Below are 17,989 nucleotides of genomic sequence, written 5' to 3' on the forward strand. Positions count from 1 at the left end.
TGCACTGAGGTTAGCAGTTGTTAACATGCAGTACCATTTATCCGCCATTAAAAATTAAGGGAATGAAGAGGGGTTATATTATTTATATAAGGCCACACAACAAGTGGCCAGGCTGATCTGTTGCCAAAGTCTTCATTTATTTTTTAATATTTCAGGTATTCTTTTTTTGTTAATTCTTACTTGAGGATATTTTCCCATTGATTTTTATAGAGGGAAAGATAGAAATATCAATGTGAGAGAAACACATTGGTTGGTTGCCTGTTGCAGGAGCCCCAACCAGGGCACGGGCCAGGGAGGAGCCAGCAACTAAGGTAGGTGCCCTTGATCAGAATCGAACCTAGGACCCTTTGGTCCACAGGTCAATGCTCTATCCACTGAGCCAAACCAGCTAGGGCTTTAGAAATGTTTTTTAAAGATGTAACAGTTGGATAGATTTGAAGGCTGCCTATTATGTTAATCAGTGCTTTTAAGCTTCCTCTGTGGCTGGGTGTAGCCACTTGGCCAACTTCTTTGCTCACTGACCACATCCCTGACAGCCAGCTTGAATCCACCCGGGTGTGGATGTGGCCTGGTGATGGGTGAGGCCACATTAGTCCCTGGTCTCCAGCTGCCTCTCCACTGAGAGGGGACCATTTCTCTGCATTGAAACAGAGAACTTGGCTAGTGGGTGATCCAAGCTATCAAAGATCGTGACCTGGATCTACTCATTGGACTGTGAGCATCTTGGCCTTTGCCCTCTCCTTGAGCCAAGCCCCAAAGCTGACCCATTGCGTCTGGTTTGTGTTGCTTTGAGATCAGTGTGCCGAATGATGATGGTGGAGAAGCCACATGGATCTGACAGCCCTCGAGGAGGCCAGGAGAGGAGCCGGAGAGGCATCCTGCGGTCCACCAAGAGGGCCTGGGCTCCCCTGGAAGAGCAGCCGCCTCCAGGCTCTGAGGAGGAAGGCCAGAGTCTCCCCACGCCCTCGCTAGGTGAGGATGGGCCCTCGGGGTGTCTGAAACTGCCCTTCTGTGGGTGGTGAGGGATGTGGGGGCTTTGGGCTGGGGGCAAATAATTTCAGAGCATGGACTTGACTTTGAAGATACCAGCATTCCTGGCATGATGCCAGAAACTTCTATGAAATGGGCACTTCTGACGTCCCTTACAGACACTCAAAGACCTTGATGGAAATAGTCCAACTAAAGAATGAACTCGGCTTCCTTCCCAGTCCAATGTACCCCCATACTAAGCCCCCCAGAACACCAGAGCTGTGTGGAGTCTGTGTCAGAGATATGAGGCTTTATTTTAACCAAAGGCTTTTATTTGCTGGGTTTTACATGAGGCATTAATAATCATTTAACAGCTTAAAGCAGGGGTGGGCAAACTTTTTGACTCGAGGGCCAAAATGGGTTCTTAAACTGGACCGGAGGGCCGGAACAAAAGCATGGATGGAGTGTTTGTGTGAACTAATATAAATTCAAAGTAAACATCATTACATAAAAGGGTGCGGTCTTTTTTGTTTGTTTGTTTTATTCATTTCAAACGGGCCGGATACGGCCCACGGGCCGTAGTTTGCCCACCCCTGGCTTAAAGAGTAATAAGGAAGGAAACACTTCTACCTCCACTATAATGTAACTGATGGTTTTTCTTTTTTAAATATTTTTATTGATTTCAGAGAAGAAGGGAGAGGAAGAGAAAGATAGAAACATCAATGATGAGAGAGAATCATTGATAGGCTGCCTCCTGCACACACCCCCACTGGGGATCGAGCCGGCCTGTGCCCTGACCAGGAATCGAACCATGGCCTCCTGGTTCATAGGTTGATGCTCAACCACTGAACCACGCGGGCCAGGCTGGTTTTTCTTCTTTGTTCACCACCGTTCACACTACCTCAACTGAAGAATAAACACCTCCCTGTCCCACTGGCCTTTTTGGTTCACCAGACACCTTGTGAGGGGGTAATTCAGCTACCTCTCTGAGGGTTTCAAGTCCAAGAAAGTCAGCTTAGAGTAGCCTGGAGCCCGTAATAGGAAACGCTGCCTTTGCATCCTCTCTTTTCTGCCTGGTGACCCTTTGTTGTGAGGTGATAAAGATCCACCTTAAAAGGCTGGTGCCTTTTTAACGCAGGGTGCCTTTGGCAATCCTGGGATTCTAGTGCAATTTGTCCCTGGAATGAATGCAAATTTGGTTTCTAACCTGGCAGAGAACGCCTTGCAAATAAACATCCCTGGCTAGCTGCCTTAGGTAAATGTCCCGATTCAATCGGAGGGGCTCCCGGGTGATTTCCATCCAACAAGAGAAAGACAAAAGTCTCATGTGCTTGTTCACCCTCTGCATTCATGCCAGGTAATTACAGCACGATTCCAACATCTCTTGCTCTTGGTGGTTTCTTTTTCTCCCCTTTTATGTTTTGGGTTTTATTTTTTTAAGTTGCAGTCTTTTGGCAAGTTCATCTTTCATTTCCAGGAAAGGATGATTACAGAAAACATGAATATGCTTATAGAAACATGGACCTAAATATGTAGGAAATGGAGCTATAGGGTGGTTGGTGGCTGAATGATGAAATAGAGTCTTTTTAACTGGCTGTGCTCTGACTGTTTCTTTCTCATTTGTAGACGGTTCCAAACAAGAACGTATTCAGCGGTGGCTGGACTCTGGGTCCTTGTAAGTATGTGTTTGTGCCCTTGTACATTTCTCCCGCAAAGATCCAGGAAAACAATGAGTAACCCTGCTGGGGTGAGGGGTGACCTATAGGGATTTTCATCTTATCTGCGTGCTTGATAGGTTACTCTATTATTGCACAAGTTATGTGTCAGTTTAAAAGTACAAAACAGGGTACTCCTTCGGCCCCTGGCTTCTCATGGCTTCCCGAACGTCCTCTGGTAATAAAGCCTAGCTCTGCATTTGCTCTCATCTATTTAATTACAGAGCAATTTGGTCTAACTTATTTACACACACTGTTTGATTCACAATACTTTTGTTTCTTACAGTGTCTCTGTAGATGAAAACTTTCAGCAAGTCACCAACCACACAGGTAAGACAAGAGGCCCCAGCAGCAGTCAGGCTTTGCAAACCCCGGTAGGAGCTGTATTGGCATGTCTTCTTAAATGAGAATTATCAGAGGTTCCTAGAAATAGAACCGATTTCAACAACCATCCGGTGCCGTCACTTTGTTTAATATTCGGGACTGAGGCTCAGGAACACCAGGGGATTACCCAGCAGCAGGTGGGGGCTGGAAACCAGGACTCTTGCCATCACATTAGCTCAAGTTCTAGCTGAAATTCACCGGGTTCTATGAAGATGTTTTGCAAGAATGTAATTATGGAAATGAAATTGTTTCATTTCTCCTCACTGTCTATTGTATTTTTCTTTTCTAAATCTAGTTTCTTTCTCTTCTTTGGTCTCAATATGATGCATTTGTTCTCAAAAAAACAAATGACTGTAATCTCTAGCAAACGATGCAAGCATGTATTTCTGAGGCAGAACATGTAGCACCCTTGTTACGCAGAGGTTTGACATGAGCATTATAAAAAGAAAAAGAAATTTAATTACAAGTCGCACAGTTTTCATCTTCAGTAAACGAAATACTGTATTTTATAGAATCGAAGACCCCTTGATCGTAAAATGCACTCACACTTTAAGTTCCACTCAATGGAAAGTAAAACAATAATCCCTGGCAATTATAAATGAAATGCAGTACTGACTGTATGCGTGTTAGAATGTGAAAAAAAGTGTGTTTTTAAATTGATGAAATGCCATAAATAATGTATGTAAAATGGCATAAATTAGGAGTTTAATGATTAGAGGAAACAATTTTTAGTCAAATTGTTCCTTACTTGGCTGGTTTTAATTAGTTCAGTTTTTTCACTGCCTTTTAACTTAAGATGATGGTTGGCTACAAACCAGTTTAAATTTGGATTGTTTTTTTAAACTTGAAAAGCTAGATAAATTCATTGAAATTTTCTTCTTTGCCAAGTTTATTTTTTTAATGGATTTATTTTTAAGAGAGAGGAAGAGAAAGTGAAGGAGAGAGCGAGAGAGCACAACATCAGTTTGTTATTCCACTTATATCTGCATTCATTGGTTGCTTCTTGTATGTTACCTGACTGGGGTCAAACCCACAACCTTGGCCTATTGCAGTGGTTCTCAACCTTCTGGACGATTAAATACAGTTCCTCATGTTGTGACACCAACCATAAAATTATTTTTGTTGCTACTTCATAACTGTAATTTTGCTACTGTTATGAATCATAATGTAAATATCTGATATGTAGGATGGTCTTAGGCGACCCCTGTGAAAGGGTCGTTCAACTGCCAAAGGGGTCACGACCCACAGGTTGAGAACCGCTGGTCTATTGGGATGATGCTTAACTAGCTGAGCTACCCAGCCAGGGCAACTAAGATATATATATATATATATTCCATGATGGAAAAAATCTCTGGAGATGTTTGCCAATAAATTGAAATTAAGTACCTCTGTTCATCATAGGTCAGGCTCAAGGAAAGGCAAGAACTTAAGAAATACAGCCAGCATTTCACATCCCCCGATGTTTCATCTTCTCAGGTCATGGCGGGACGCCTGGCACCAGTTCTGGGGTTGTCAATCACTGTATTAAAAACTTCACTTCCCCAAAATTAAACTCACCTCATGGTCATTCCTCCTCTGAATCAAATCAGTGACCTGAAAGGGCTCAGACATGAGGGGAAGACCTGGAGGAGAGGAGGGATATTGGAAGGGTTGTGAGAACAGAAATGCAGTTTCAATTTGCCAGGTCCTTCATCTTCAGCGAGGTTTCTAATAATAATGGACTAGCTCCCTGCAGGTTTAATTGAGCCTTCGTGTTTATGAGGCCTTTCTCATCTATCACATTTTCAACTCAGTGACCTGTGCGGTCGCCCGGCTGGTGTTCATTTGTGATTTACAGGTGAAGGATCTGGGACATGAAGTGGTCAAGTGCATGATTTCTGGTCCCAGCTGGTTAGTGGCAGGTGGGGACGCTTGAGGTCCGGCACTCTGTTAGCCACTCTGTTAGCCTCTCTGTGCAGGCACTGGCCCTGGTGAGATGGACACACACTGAATTCAGGGAAGCCAGGAGCTGCACTGGGGAGTGTGGAAGCCGAAACAGTTCCAGAAACGGGGGACCTAAGGGTCGTGCTGAGTGTGGCAGGGAGAAACCTGTGGTGAAATGAAAAGGAACTGAAGAGCCAGAAAAGAAGCCACTATGGAGGGAGAAGCCTGTGAAAACTCTCACAACCCTCGTATGATGCTGAGAGGTGCACTAGTTCCTAGGGCAGCCATAACCATTACCACAAACTTGGTGGCTTGAAAGGAGATTTATTCTCTCCTGGTTCTGAAGGCTGGAAGTCTGAAATCACGGTGTCAGCAAGGTCATGATCTCCCTGGAGGTTCAGGGAAGAGCTCCTTCCAGCCTCTTTCTGTCTTCATGTGGCTCCTGTCCACCCTGGGCATTCCTTGGCTGTGGCTGCATCACCCCATTCTCTGGCCCGCGTTCACGTGGCTGTCTTTTCCCTGTGGGTCTTCTCTTCTTTTAAGGACCCCAGTCTTTGGATGTAGGATTCGGGGCCCACCCTAATCCACCATGACCTCCCCTTTACTAGTTATACCCTCAAAGCCCCTATTTCCAAGTAAAGGACACATTCTGAAATGAAATCTCCAATACAGGAATAAAATCGGGGTGATACCCACTACAAGTGGGAATCGTTCTGAGGCTGGTTTCCCTCCATGACCATGTCTGGGACTTGATTCACTGAAGTAGCAACAAGATCCAGGTGCCTGCCCATCTTCCAGGCCACCCAGTACCTCCCATAGGGAGCAGTCTCGTGGGCCTCCAGGAGGGACCATTTGCAGTTATTGGACTTCATGTGGAAAGAAGTGTTTACCAAATACTTCTCCATATACTTCTTTGGAAAGTAAAAGGGAGCAGCTAATTAAAAGGACAGCTGGAAGGAAAGGTGGAGACAAAGGGAATGTTCTTTTCCGAGACTAGGAGCTATTTCAGGAGCTGTGTTAGCTGGTGGGAATGATCCAGTGGCCCGAGATGTCCTGAGGTGGGTGTGGCGCCTTCCCCTGGGGCAGTCTGTAAAGTCTGGACCTCCGGGGCCTCTTCTCTTGGGGCTTTGAGGTCTCTGCCACTGAAACATTGCTTACCCAAGCTCACTAACTGATAGAAATTGCTTGGGGTTCTCCTTTCTGACAGATACCTTCCCTTGATCCTTCTTTAGCCACCAGTGATGCTTGCATCTTGAGTCTCACAAAAGCACTTCACAAATGATGGTCTCTCACCAGTCTGCCCTGTCTTGTGACAAATATTAGGGCATCTTAACTGAGTGGTCTGACTCTTGTCTTTAAGTATCTCCAAGACATCATAGGCTCAGGGCACATGGATGACTTACAGGAAAGAGCCACATGGGCATCCTTCAACTTCTTACTCCTTTTCTTCTCCGAGAAGCAGGGATCCAAGTGCAGGTTAACTCCTCTTAGTGGTCACCAACTGCACAAGTGAACAAATTCGATTCTCAGTTTGGGCCTAGAGAGTATCCACAGACCTTCCTATATACCCACAAACACCTAGGACATTCAGATGGTCCTTGGAGTGAACGTGATGCTAAATGGACCATGGTCCTAGATGGTAAGGTCCCTCTTCTCAGGCTGATGACTCATTCTTAACCTGGGATTCCAGATTAAAGCTGTATATAAGAAAGGCTGGAGAGAGGACCTAGAGAGAGGGCAAACCCATCCCCACCACTAGAAAACAAATTGAACATCAGCCCTCACTCTGAGAGTGCATTGTCATGATGCTACAAGGACAGATGCGTACACCAAATGCATGTGTTAGGGTTATACCAGGTGTACTTGTTCAACAACTGAGCATAACTGTGAGTGGAAGCACGAGCACTAACTCCCACAGCACAGAGATAGTGTCTGTCGAAGACCTGCTGGGTGCCGTGGATTATTTGATGGGTGGTTAATTCATCTGTCCTTTTTACTATTCAGATATTTCTTCTCCAATACCCAAGGAAGTCCCTGGTGAGTAAACTCATTCGTTTCCAGAAGGAATTGATTAAACAATAAGAACTTACAGAATCAAATTCTAAATTTTATGGTCTCTATTATAAGAAAAGGTCCAAGTAAATCCAATTAAGCATAATAGATATTCCCTTAATGCTTATCAAAAGAAAGCATTCAGAACAAAGAACTGTGCCAGGCCAAGAGAACAAAGATGTAGAATCTATGGTTCCTGCTCTCAAGAATGTCACTCAGACTTTCCAGGGCCATCATAATCTGAATGTAACCTATGCCAATGTTCTAAAAGATTTTCTAGTCTTGCCTGCTCTCATTCCATCGCTAGTTCTTTTTCTTTAGTCATCCAATTCCTCCTGTATTAACATCTTTCCTGTTCTGTTCCCCCCTTGCCCTTCTTTTGAGTCCTGACTCAAGTTCCATATTCTTGACAAGGCCCTTCCTGACATCTGCACTAAGAGACTCGTCAGTTTTCTAGACTCATCAGTCATATCCACTATGGATTCTATTCACATGGCACATGGTCTGTGCTGCCTCAAATTATTAGGGCTATGATCAGCCTCACTAACAAAATTGTAGATGCCCCTGAGGCAGGAATCCCCTTCTAACATTCCTGATTTCTCCAGAGCTAATCAACCAAAGGATCTTAGTACAACTGGCCCATGATGAAGACGATGTAGTCAGATTGGGAAATCTTCAAAGGAGAGGTGAGATGTAAGCTAGTCAATCAAAGAGAGATGCGATTTTGGGGAAAAACAAAGAGGCAAAGCAAGACAGTGTCAGTTGGTGGAAACAAAGGGAGCTTGGGCAAAGTCATAGAATGAGAAGAAAGTTAAATATGTACAGGAATGCATACAAAAGGTGGTCAGACTAGGAACTGGTTTCAGGCTGAGAAGTAAAGGTAGAAAGGTACCTGTTAAATAGGGTATTTCAGGTTATAAATGCCTTAATATCCAGAAAGAGGGGATCCCACTTGATGTCTTAGGAGAGGGGTGGCAAAGAAGTGTCATCTCAGGTTCCAGTCAAAGGACAGGCTGTGTTCAGTCGATTTTAAAGCCCTACCTTTGTTCACCTGAGTAGAGGATCCTGAGTCACAAGTGACAGATGCCATAGGTGCCGCACCAGGGTATTGCAGCAGGCCTGGTACACATTGGCCTTCTCAATTGCAGTGAGCTATGAATGGTTTCTGAGAAGGGTAGTGACAGATTGTAGTGTGTATCCTGGCAATGGGAGGAAGGTACACACTTCGGGATGAAGCGATTGTGACCTCCACTTGGGGTGGGTGTCAGCAATGGAGTAGAGAGGATGGGTCAACATCACCAGCAAAATAAACAGGTATGTGGGTGAAGAAGAGCCCAATCATTACAACCGGCTTTAAGGTTTTGAGCATGAGTGTCCGGGAGAATGAAGAGACTCTTTTTTTGTAAGGATACAGATTCATAATTCATCAAATGAGACAAACCCTGCTGGCTGCCTCTTCTAAGGGTCTTGGTCATGCAGGAGTTAAGTGTGCAGAAAGCTGCAGATTGCTATTATTTTAGAGCCCTGTGAAAATGTAATTTGATTAGTCTATTGGACGATATTCCAAAGAACCAAATGTCTTCCATGAATCAGTCAGAAATGCTTAGGAAAACCAAAATAAAAAATGCTTTCTAAGCCAATGGAGGTGCTAATTAGTGCCTTCTGCATATCTCACTCCATCTTCCCCAGCCATACACTCTGCAGGGTTAAGCGTGGTGTCTGCTGCTTCAGATGGCAGGAGTCCACCTAGCAGTGGGCAGGGTGGCTGGAGACTCAGGTCTCCAAGAAGGAATAAGAACTGGATCTTAACCCATTCAGTGGGACACACTGAGTAGGGCAGGGCATGTTTTTCTTGCTTTAATTCTCCTCCAAATCAACCCTTACGAAATTTGGGAATAGTAGGACCTTAATATTTTTTTCAATATTTATTCTCCAATGCATTTAGAAAGTCGAATCTTGTCTTTCTAAAGGGTATCTTGGAAGGGGAAAATATTAGAGAAAATATTAAAACTCAGCAACTAGAGAAATGAGTGAGGAATGAAGGAGGCCCTGTCCAGCAGGGCTTTGTGGTGAACACAGACACAGCCGTAAGGGTCCCATCTTCTCCCTGGGCGAGCCCGGTGCCTGCAGAAGCTTGAGAAAGTCCGGGGCAACAGGAGCGGTTGGTTTGCTCCACCTGGCATTCCTTGAGTGTCAAATTCTTGCTGTGACAGATTCAAATGCTTCCCGGAGCCGGGCAGGTAACCACTATTGGACCAAGCAGGCAGAGCAGAGAGCAGAGAATCACAGAGCACATGGCTGCCAACAGACCGTTGCCCTGAGGAGGCCTGGGCCACAGTTGCTGGATTGCCTGAGTTTTCAGGCAATTCTAGGAATCCCATGCCAGTGAGACCTGGGCCTCCCGCTTATGCCTCTCGGTTCAGGTTCAGGTTCAGGTTCATTATTGAAAACAGGCAACCTGGCCCTGATGAGCCCATCCTCAGGCTCCAGAAAGTTTATCTTACACATTGGCAAAGTAGAGAAAAACAAAAATAAAACAACCACCACCATAACTAAATACCCCAACAGACAAGGAATAATAACTCCACACTTCTCTCTCCAAGACTCTCAACTACCAGGCAGAAGTGTTGGAAAGATTGGTCGCTGCTTCCCAGGACCCAGGGAGCCCGGAAATGCAAAAAGGAATGGATTGATGAACCAAATTCATTTTTAACAATTTTATTATAATTTTTAAAACAGGCTTAGTTTGTGAATTTCTTTTAAAAAATCATATTGATTTTTCTCTGGCTTGGTTTTCTCCAAAATCTAAGCCTGGCAGCAGAGGGCTGATGTATGTGAATTAGATGGAGAGAGACATTTGTGTCATTTCAAATAAGATTAAGAAGACAGTGGATAAGGAATCTCACAAGAGATATAAAAGCTGTATCTGTGCATCCGTGAGGATGGGGTTCAGGTGAGGGGTTCAGACAACCCAACTGCCCCTCTGGGTCAGTGATGGCTGGGCCTTATGGGGAGCTGTAAGGTGGAAGGAGAGAAGGCCCTTTCTCCAATGGGTATTAAAATTGGGTAAGGCTTTCAATATGTGTCGTCAGATCAGAAAACTAACCCCCATTGTGACCCAGCTGGCTCCACTTTGCACATTTCCTGGAAAACATATTGCCTTTAGGGGATCTTTTTCCTCTTCAGGGCTCCCCTTGGTTTCCCGGCAAGCAGATTGCTTCTGAAGATGGATGGCAGGGCTGTGGGGTGTGGTCCACGGAGTGTGGCTCGAGAATCTCATGAAGATGCCCGGGGTGCAGGGCTGCCCATTTCTCTGAATGGCTGGATTTCCTGTGGGGCCGGGGTGTTGGAAATTGCAGCAAGGCTGAGCGAACTCTTCTCGTCAGTATCTGAAAATGGTCATTTCCTCTCTGACAGTCTGAGCTACTCACTGTGGCCACAGCGCCAGCCTGGCCTGGATCACACATCCAAGGAAATCCAGAGCAATGGCAGGCAACTGGGAAAGGCTGAGGCCGGGCGAGAGAGGCGTCCTAGCAGGACACACAGAACCACGGAATGGCTTAGGGGAGAAGAGGCACTCAGAACCTCCAGAGTTCTGTGGACGAGCTAGCCAGGCTCACAGGGAGCTTGCCTTCGCGAATTCCCTGCACAGCAGTAGGTGGAGGTGGTCGTGGCGGGAATGGAGCCAGGGAGAAATAGAAAAAAAAAATTGCTTAAAATAGACAAATATTTATTTTACCTTCCATTTTGGGCAACGTCTCTAATTTATTATGGCATCAAGTCATTACAATATGACTGTCAAAAATTAGACTGTGCTTGCATCTATGACGTGGTTAATAAAGTGGCAAATAGGCTTTCTCTCGTGTGACAACTTCAATCAGTGGGTAATGGCTTTATGGTCTGAGAAGCTCTGAGAGTGAGTTGAGTTCAGGGAGTGAGCGCTGCAGTGGATTAGCGGTGCCTGCCGAGGTGAGAGACTTGGCACTGAACAAATGGTGTTTCTCAAACTCTGGGTCTTGGAGGTGCCTCAAAGGACCCAGAAAAAGTGGATGGACAACTCCGTCAGGACAGCTCCCTTTGACCCTTGTAAACTAAAGAGTGTCCCAAAATTCATGCAAGAAGTAATTTTGACAGAAAACACAGGTTTATAATGAAAAATTGTAAATTTTTATTGATTCATAAAGTATATAGTATAGGGTTAGTATGGAATAGCACATCGGGTAAATGGCCTCCGCGGCTTTGCTGGCAAATACGCACTCTTTAGTTGAAATTTTCCACGACCGTTTTGCATAAATGTGGCTGAATTTCAATGAGGCTCATTTTCATCTTGATGGCTTGGTTAATCGACAAAATTGTCGCATTTGGGGTTCAGAAAATCCACGAGTGATTGTTGAGAAACAAATGCATCCACAATGTGTCACTGTTTGGTGTGGATTTGGGGCTGGAGGCATCATCGGACCATTCTTCTTCGAAAATGCGGCTGCTCAGGCAATAACAAAAGAGTGCATATGTGCCAGCAAAGTCGTGGAGGCTATTTACCCAATATGCTATTCCATACATAACCCTATACTGTATACATATGAGTCAATAAAACTTTACAATTTTTAATTATAAACCTGTGTTTTCTATCAAAATTACTTCTTGGGTGAATTTTGGGACACCCTTCATTAGAATCTTGCAGAAGAATCTCTGCTAAAACCCAAAGTTTCAAAACCACTGATGTAATGGGCAAAAAAGACTGGAGTTTTGATTCTAAGTTCATTCTTAACTTGGTACATAGGTTTGAATCAGATATTTTGACTTATATCTGTCACCAGATGTCACATAGGACATCTGAAAAATGTCATAGTTGTATCATAATAATGATCACTTGCCTCAACATGCCATCCTTGGCAGTGGCTCCCCAGGATGTTTTATGAGCAGTTACATATTCTCTTTAAGTTTAGCAATTTCTAAAAGTTCAGATATGTACCCCGAAATCACTGTTTTTCTCAAAACCCACTCATAAAATTTATTGCAGACAAAGGACATCAAATAAGCTTCATCTCATTTGATCAGTTGTGGCTTTCCTGGTGAATTTAAGAGCCTACCTAGGCTCTATGAGAAAGTGATGTGATTGACTGGTGATGTCTGCTACGGGAGCGGGAGCTGGAGTGGGTAGCACAGTGGCCATATACATCCCTACTCTATTTTTAAACCCTTATCATAGATTTATATTCTTCACCCCATATGATTCTTGTGCTGACAGAGTTCCATTTGCTTCTTAGGGCAGACATTTATTTTATCTCTTCTCTCACCTCCTCTTTACGTTTGGAATACAGTTCTGTATTCCAAAATGCCATTTGATCTAACCTGACCAGCCCTGTCACTGAGCTGTGCCCTTGCTCCAGATGCTCTTCTTTCACAGCAATGCCTCTTTTCAAACAATCGAATTCTCCTATTTTTTTTTTTTTAATGAGCGGGTGATTCCCCCCCCCCTTTTTTTTCTTTATATTTTTTCCTTTTAAAAAATACTTTTTTATTGATTACAGAGAGGAAGAGAGAGATAGAAACATCAATCGGCTGCCTCCTGCATGCCCCCTACTGGGGACTGAGCCCAAATCCTGGGCATGTGCCCAACCAGAAATAGAACTTTGATCTCCTGGTTCCTAGGTTGACACTCACCCACTGAACCACACCAGCTGGGTCATTTCTCCTTATTCTTAAAAACTCGAGACAAGTACTGCTTCTTTCCAGGTGGTCACTGCTGACTACTTCACGTGCCACTGACTTTGCTTTCACTGAGCAAGTACACATCTTCAAGTGCCTGTCACACCATTTAGCCATTAATTACGTTCTGTCTTGTTCACTACAGAGACGCCTTGTATCTCATGCCCATACAATCTCAGACATGGCAATCAGTCACACATTGGTTCCTTTGAGGATGAGAAAATCTTCCATGAGATGAAAGGAAATTAAGTTCATCTCCCCCCTTTTTTGTTGCAGTTTTCTCGCATGAACAGGGAATGGTTCAGATGACTGTGAAAGACTACCTGAGGTAGGTGGCAGAATCAGTGTTGCTTCAATCCAGTATTTTACGGCCACGTCTCTCATGACGGAAGTACAGTGAGGATGGTTCTTAATAATGACATGGATCCTGGGATCTTGTCATTGGTTGAGCCCCAGTGCTGCAATGTTTTTGGGAGCCTTGAGAGAAATACAGGTTCTTAAAATGTCATGAAGGAGTGAGCAAATTATATCAACAAATTCTGACTTGGGGGATTTAATTAAAGCACGCAGAAATGGCATTCTACTATAATTCAGCTGTTTACAGGACCTGTTCATAAAACAGTTATATTCATAGTTCATATTGCCAATATTATTGACCATCATGCTATAATTTAATTATTATAATTTCCAATGTTAGGTGGAAAGCAGTGAAAGTGACCCCAAGCAGCAGCATCCACATCACCTGAGAACTTAATAGGACAGATTTTTGATCCCCAACCCAGACACTTTGAATAGGAAAACCTAGGGGTAGAGTTCAGAAATCGTGTTTTTGTAAGGTCTTCACATAGTCCTGGGCACGCTCTGGTTTAAGGACCACTGAACTAGACTATGAGCTTTTATAGGTCGAGAGAAGCAATGGAACAAAGAGGCAGGGCCCACCGATTCTTACTAATAATGGACAGGATTAAGGCAAATTCAGCTGTGCACACAGGATACCTTGGTCTCCTTGGGAAAACTGTTATCTACATTGTATTCTTTGATAAATTTCAATTTTATGCCAACTGGCTGTTGTATTTGATGAGACTAGTTGCAGTTGTAGTTTAGATGAGGTATCTACAAGTCAACTACATTATGACAGGGTTCCATTCTGTTTGGAAATGCTTTCTTTTTAAAATATGTTTTCATTGATTTTAGCTAAAGAGGAAGGGAGAGGGAAAGAGAGATAGAAACATTGATGAGAGAGAAACATCAACATTGATCAGCTGCCTCCTGCACAGCCCCTGCTGGGGATTGAGCCCACAACCTGGGCATGTGCCCTGACCAAAAATCGAACCAGTGACCTCCTGGGGCATACTCAACCACTGAGCCACACCGGCCAGGCTGCAAATGCTTTCAAATGACCTGCAGTGCAGGTCTCTTTAGATAGAGGGATGCTGGTTTTTGAGGCCATAAAGGGGAGTGTTACTGTTGCGTGTGGTTGGCCCTGAGCCTAGAGACAGCACTCAGAGAACACTAACCATGCCCTAGGAAGTCCTTCATGATGAGAATGAATGTTGAGTCGCTTCAGTGGCTGCTGCCTTTACCTCTTTCATAACAAAATTTTAACTTCCTCCAGAAAGTCAGAGCCTAGCAGGGATCATTCCTGAAAGGTTCCCCAATGATTTGCCATCTGTCAAAAATGAGACATTCTGTCACCTTCATAATGAGCACTTGTGGGCACCTGACACTTAAATCCCCACACCTTCTGTAGACAGCACTCCCCTCCACCTCTGTGCTCCCTCTTCAAAGGCATGGCCCCTGTGGGGTTATTAGGAATGACCAGGAAATGCAAATGTGTGCTCTGGAAGAGAAAGGCTCCCAATGCCCCCCTCCCACTCCCCCCACTACCTGAGGGATGATCTAAAGCAGTGATAGTGAACCTTTTGAACTAGGCGTGTCAGCATTTTAGAAAACCCTAACTTAACTCAGCATTTTGGAAAACCCTAACTTAACTCTAGTGCCATGTCACATATAGAAATTTTTTGATATTTGCAACCATAGTAAAACAAAGATTTATATTTTTGATATTTATTTTATATATTTAAATGCCATTTAACAAAGAAAAATCAGCCAAAAAAGTGAGTTCACGTGTCATCTCTGACATGCGTGTCATAGGCTCGCCATCACTGATCTAAAGGGACCCATCTCATCGTTGCTACCCTCTCGCCCTAGATCTCTGCACCAATGTTCAGAAACTCCCACCCTATCCAGAGGGACCAGCTTCAACTCGTGCCATTCTGCTGTGAGTATACCACAAAGGTATGTGGTTTCCAGGCACTTCACATCCAGGAAAATCATCCCAGGCAACAGTGGATTTCATGAATCGATAAGTAGGCACTTGAGAAATTCATGAACGGGTGGAGGAGAGAATGAGTGAGGATTTCAAAACCCCAACTTGCAAGAGGAGTATAAAAGGGTCAGTGAAATAGGCTAAATATCTGTCAATGGAGAAGTGGTCATATAAGTTATTGGCTCCCATTTTATGGGAATCTGCACAGGTAGTTGTGTATATATACTAACTTAAGATCTTCAATTCATATTTTAGTAGAAAAAAGGCATGATGCCAGAAGATACATAGAGTATGTTACTATCTATAAAACAAATGTGAAAACTATAAAGCATGTATGTTACAGCATAAAGACATTCATATTTTTTACTGCAGCATTCCTGAGTGGCTGGAATTTGGGGAAAAAGATCCAGTGGACATTCTTTTGGATCTGGGGTTTGGTGCTGACGAGCCAGACATCTGTACACAAATTCCAGCCAGATTCCTGGGTTGTGACTCAGCAGCCACAGGGATCAATATCCATGTTTTTCTTGAAGCTCAAAAGCAGCGAATGGACATTGAGAACCCTAACTTGTATGGTAAGTGAGGACCACATGGCATCCAAGTCCTACCGATGGCAATTGTTACAGAGCGAAGGCTCGCTGCCCAGTGCACATAGAAGCCAATACTATGGCACTGGCTTTTAAGAAAAACAATCTTTATTGTAAGATCAACCATCAAGAAGATAAGAGGCAGAGCTCAAATCTGTCTTCTGATCTAGGGTTCAAAGAGAGATTGACAGGGTTCAGGGAAACCTGCTGGCATGCAAAATCACTGGGGGGGGGGGGGGGCGGGCAGGGGCAAGTTTCAACTGGAGTGCCTTGGACCTTGGCTGGTCATGGTAAGATATGGTAAAGGCTTCAGCACCCAACCTCCCTGGACAGCAGACCCTTCACTTCTGAAAGGATTCTGGTGTTCAGGTTCCAGTTTTGTCCCAGGGCTTTGGTTCCGTGGGGTGGAGAGACTTTGGTCAAAATCCTCTCCTCTGCACATGCTTTGACCAAATGCGGTTTTGCTCAGTTGTCCCTGAAAAACATCCCAGTATCTTGTTAAAGTAAGATCAGTTTGAGCTGATTCTGAAGTTACACAGTGAGCAGGGAGGTGAGCCACAGTATGAGGAGAGATGGTCTGGGAGATGTGTACAGTGGCAATCCACCCCTCCTGTCATCGCTGAAACAGAACAGCTTATATCTGGATCCCTCTACATGTCCACTGCGGGGTGGTGCATGTGTTGGGGGAAGGGGAATATGTTCCATGTTGTCTTATTCATGAACTTGGCCCACCTGGAAGGTCACTGGTTGTAATGACGGAGAAAAGGTGGACCTGGAATTTGGATCCAGGCCTTTTGACTCCATGAGCCATGATTTTTCCACACTCTGAGGTGGCAATAGATGGAGAAGATGGAGGCGAGGATGAGGATATATACTGCCTAAAGCAGTGGGAGAAACTCAAGTTCATCTTGTATGAAAGAGCTGGGTTTGCTTTTTGACAATTTAGTTTAATTCACAAGATTGAACTCAAGATAGATCTTTGCCTGTCGATGTTACGGATTAACACACCATTAATTATTGGCATATATGAATCTATCTAGTATGCATGTACAACTAAATACAAAAGGTATTCACTTCCCCGTAACTTTCTATAGAGGAGTACCTTTATAATAATTAGTAGCATGTACAGAGAAAAAAATGAGTTTCTGGAGCTTCAAGTCCTTCTCATCTTGAAAAATCACATGTGTTAAGCAACCTCTCCAGTTTTGACAACTTCAATGCAGTTTCGTTACAAAAACCCAGCCTAAAAATTGTGCTTTCTCTGTCGTTCAGGCCGTTTCCGACAGCTGGAAATCCTGGGTCAGGTGGCCAATGCCTTCTCATCTTTGCTGAATGATGTTAGCACCTGGCAGAGCAAAGCTGAAGAGAAAGATGAAGAGGAAACTATGCAAAGAACTTCAGTGAGTGGAGCCGAAGGACATCCAGGAAGAGAGGGGGAACTTTTCAGGAGAGCCTCGAAGCAGGTCGGGAGCGATGGTAGTTCAGAAGTGTCAGGGTCTCTGAAGAAGAGGGAACGTTTTCCCAGCACCTGTGCAGGACCAGGGGGATGTGCAATAGAGTCACCAGCCATGACAGACAACCTCGACCAAAGTCATTTATCTCCTTCGGCTGAGCATTGGTCTCTCCAAGCCTGTGATGACTTGATACCTTGTCGTCCTCCCAGAGCTCTTCTGAAAAGGCGCTGGCCTTGCTCATCCATGCTAGCCAAGCGGACTCCTCCTTCCTGTGTGTCTGAGGGGTCAGTCAAGGACAGAACTCTGAGAGAAAATGTGATTCAGACTAACAAGCTCAAGAGCTTATCTGGGGCGAGGAAGGCACCAGACTCCTTCGAAATGGAAGAGGTCAGTGTTGTTTGTACTTTGCGCTCAACTTCTAAGGGAGATAACCCTCATCAAGGCACCTTTTGCCTTTCAGCCCTCATTTAACCCCTTCATCTGTCAGCCCCTCGGCATTAGGTCTTATGTTCCAAACTCCTGTTTACTCTGGGACATTTAAGGTCATTCTGGTGGCTTCAGTCAGAACTAAATGATATGAAACCAGCCGTTGCTTTCTCCCATCCCTTTTCTGGTCCTTGCTGTCAGCTGAATCCGTGAGTTTTTTTCTCACTGTTGCTCACTGTTTTATTATGCATCTCAGGATGGTTTTCTCTACTCTTTCCACATTTCATCTTCTTCGAGGGTCCGTTCAACTACTCCCCACTCCGCGAAATTCCTCCTCTGTATTCTCATAGCCTCAGCAGGGAGAGCTTGTGGAGGTAGAGGTTGTGTGTGTGTGTGTGTCAAGGACGTCTGCCCCACTCCCACCCACGCCCCCCCCCCCCA

The 17,989-nt window shown here is 44.5% G+C and overlaps 1 protein-coding gene across 1 annotated transcript in view; it reads left to right on the forward strand.

The window, feature by feature from the left end:
- Positions 1-809: 809 nt before the first annotated feature.
- Positions 810-17,989, forward strand: part of ITPRID1 (ITPR interacting domain containing 1) — a gene marked incomplete at its 5' end in the record, with an annotated part of 61,016 nt that continues 43,836 nt past the window's right edge. Inside the window, 7 exons of the mRNA XM_081102151.1 lie at positions 810-972; positions 2,596-2,644; positions 2,971-3,014; positions 13,029-13,080; positions 14,964-15,050; positions 15,454-15,656; positions 16,941-17,509. Coding sequence (XP_080958277.1) covers positions 810-972; positions 2,596-2,644; positions 2,971-3,014; positions 13,029-13,080; positions 14,964-15,050; positions 15,454-15,656; positions 16,941-17,509 — 1,167 coding nt within the window. The remainder of the gene's footprint in view (positions 973-2,595; positions 2,645-2,970; positions 3,015-13,028; positions 13,081-14,963; positions 15,051-15,453; positions 15,657-16,940; positions 17,510-17,989) is intronic.

This window comes from Myotis nattereri (assembly GCF_964212035.1).
Source record: "Myotis nattereri genome assembly, chromosome: 11".
NCBI classification, from domain to species: Eukaryota; Metazoa; Chordata; class Mammalia; order Chiroptera; family Vespertilionidae; genus Myotis; species Myotis nattereri.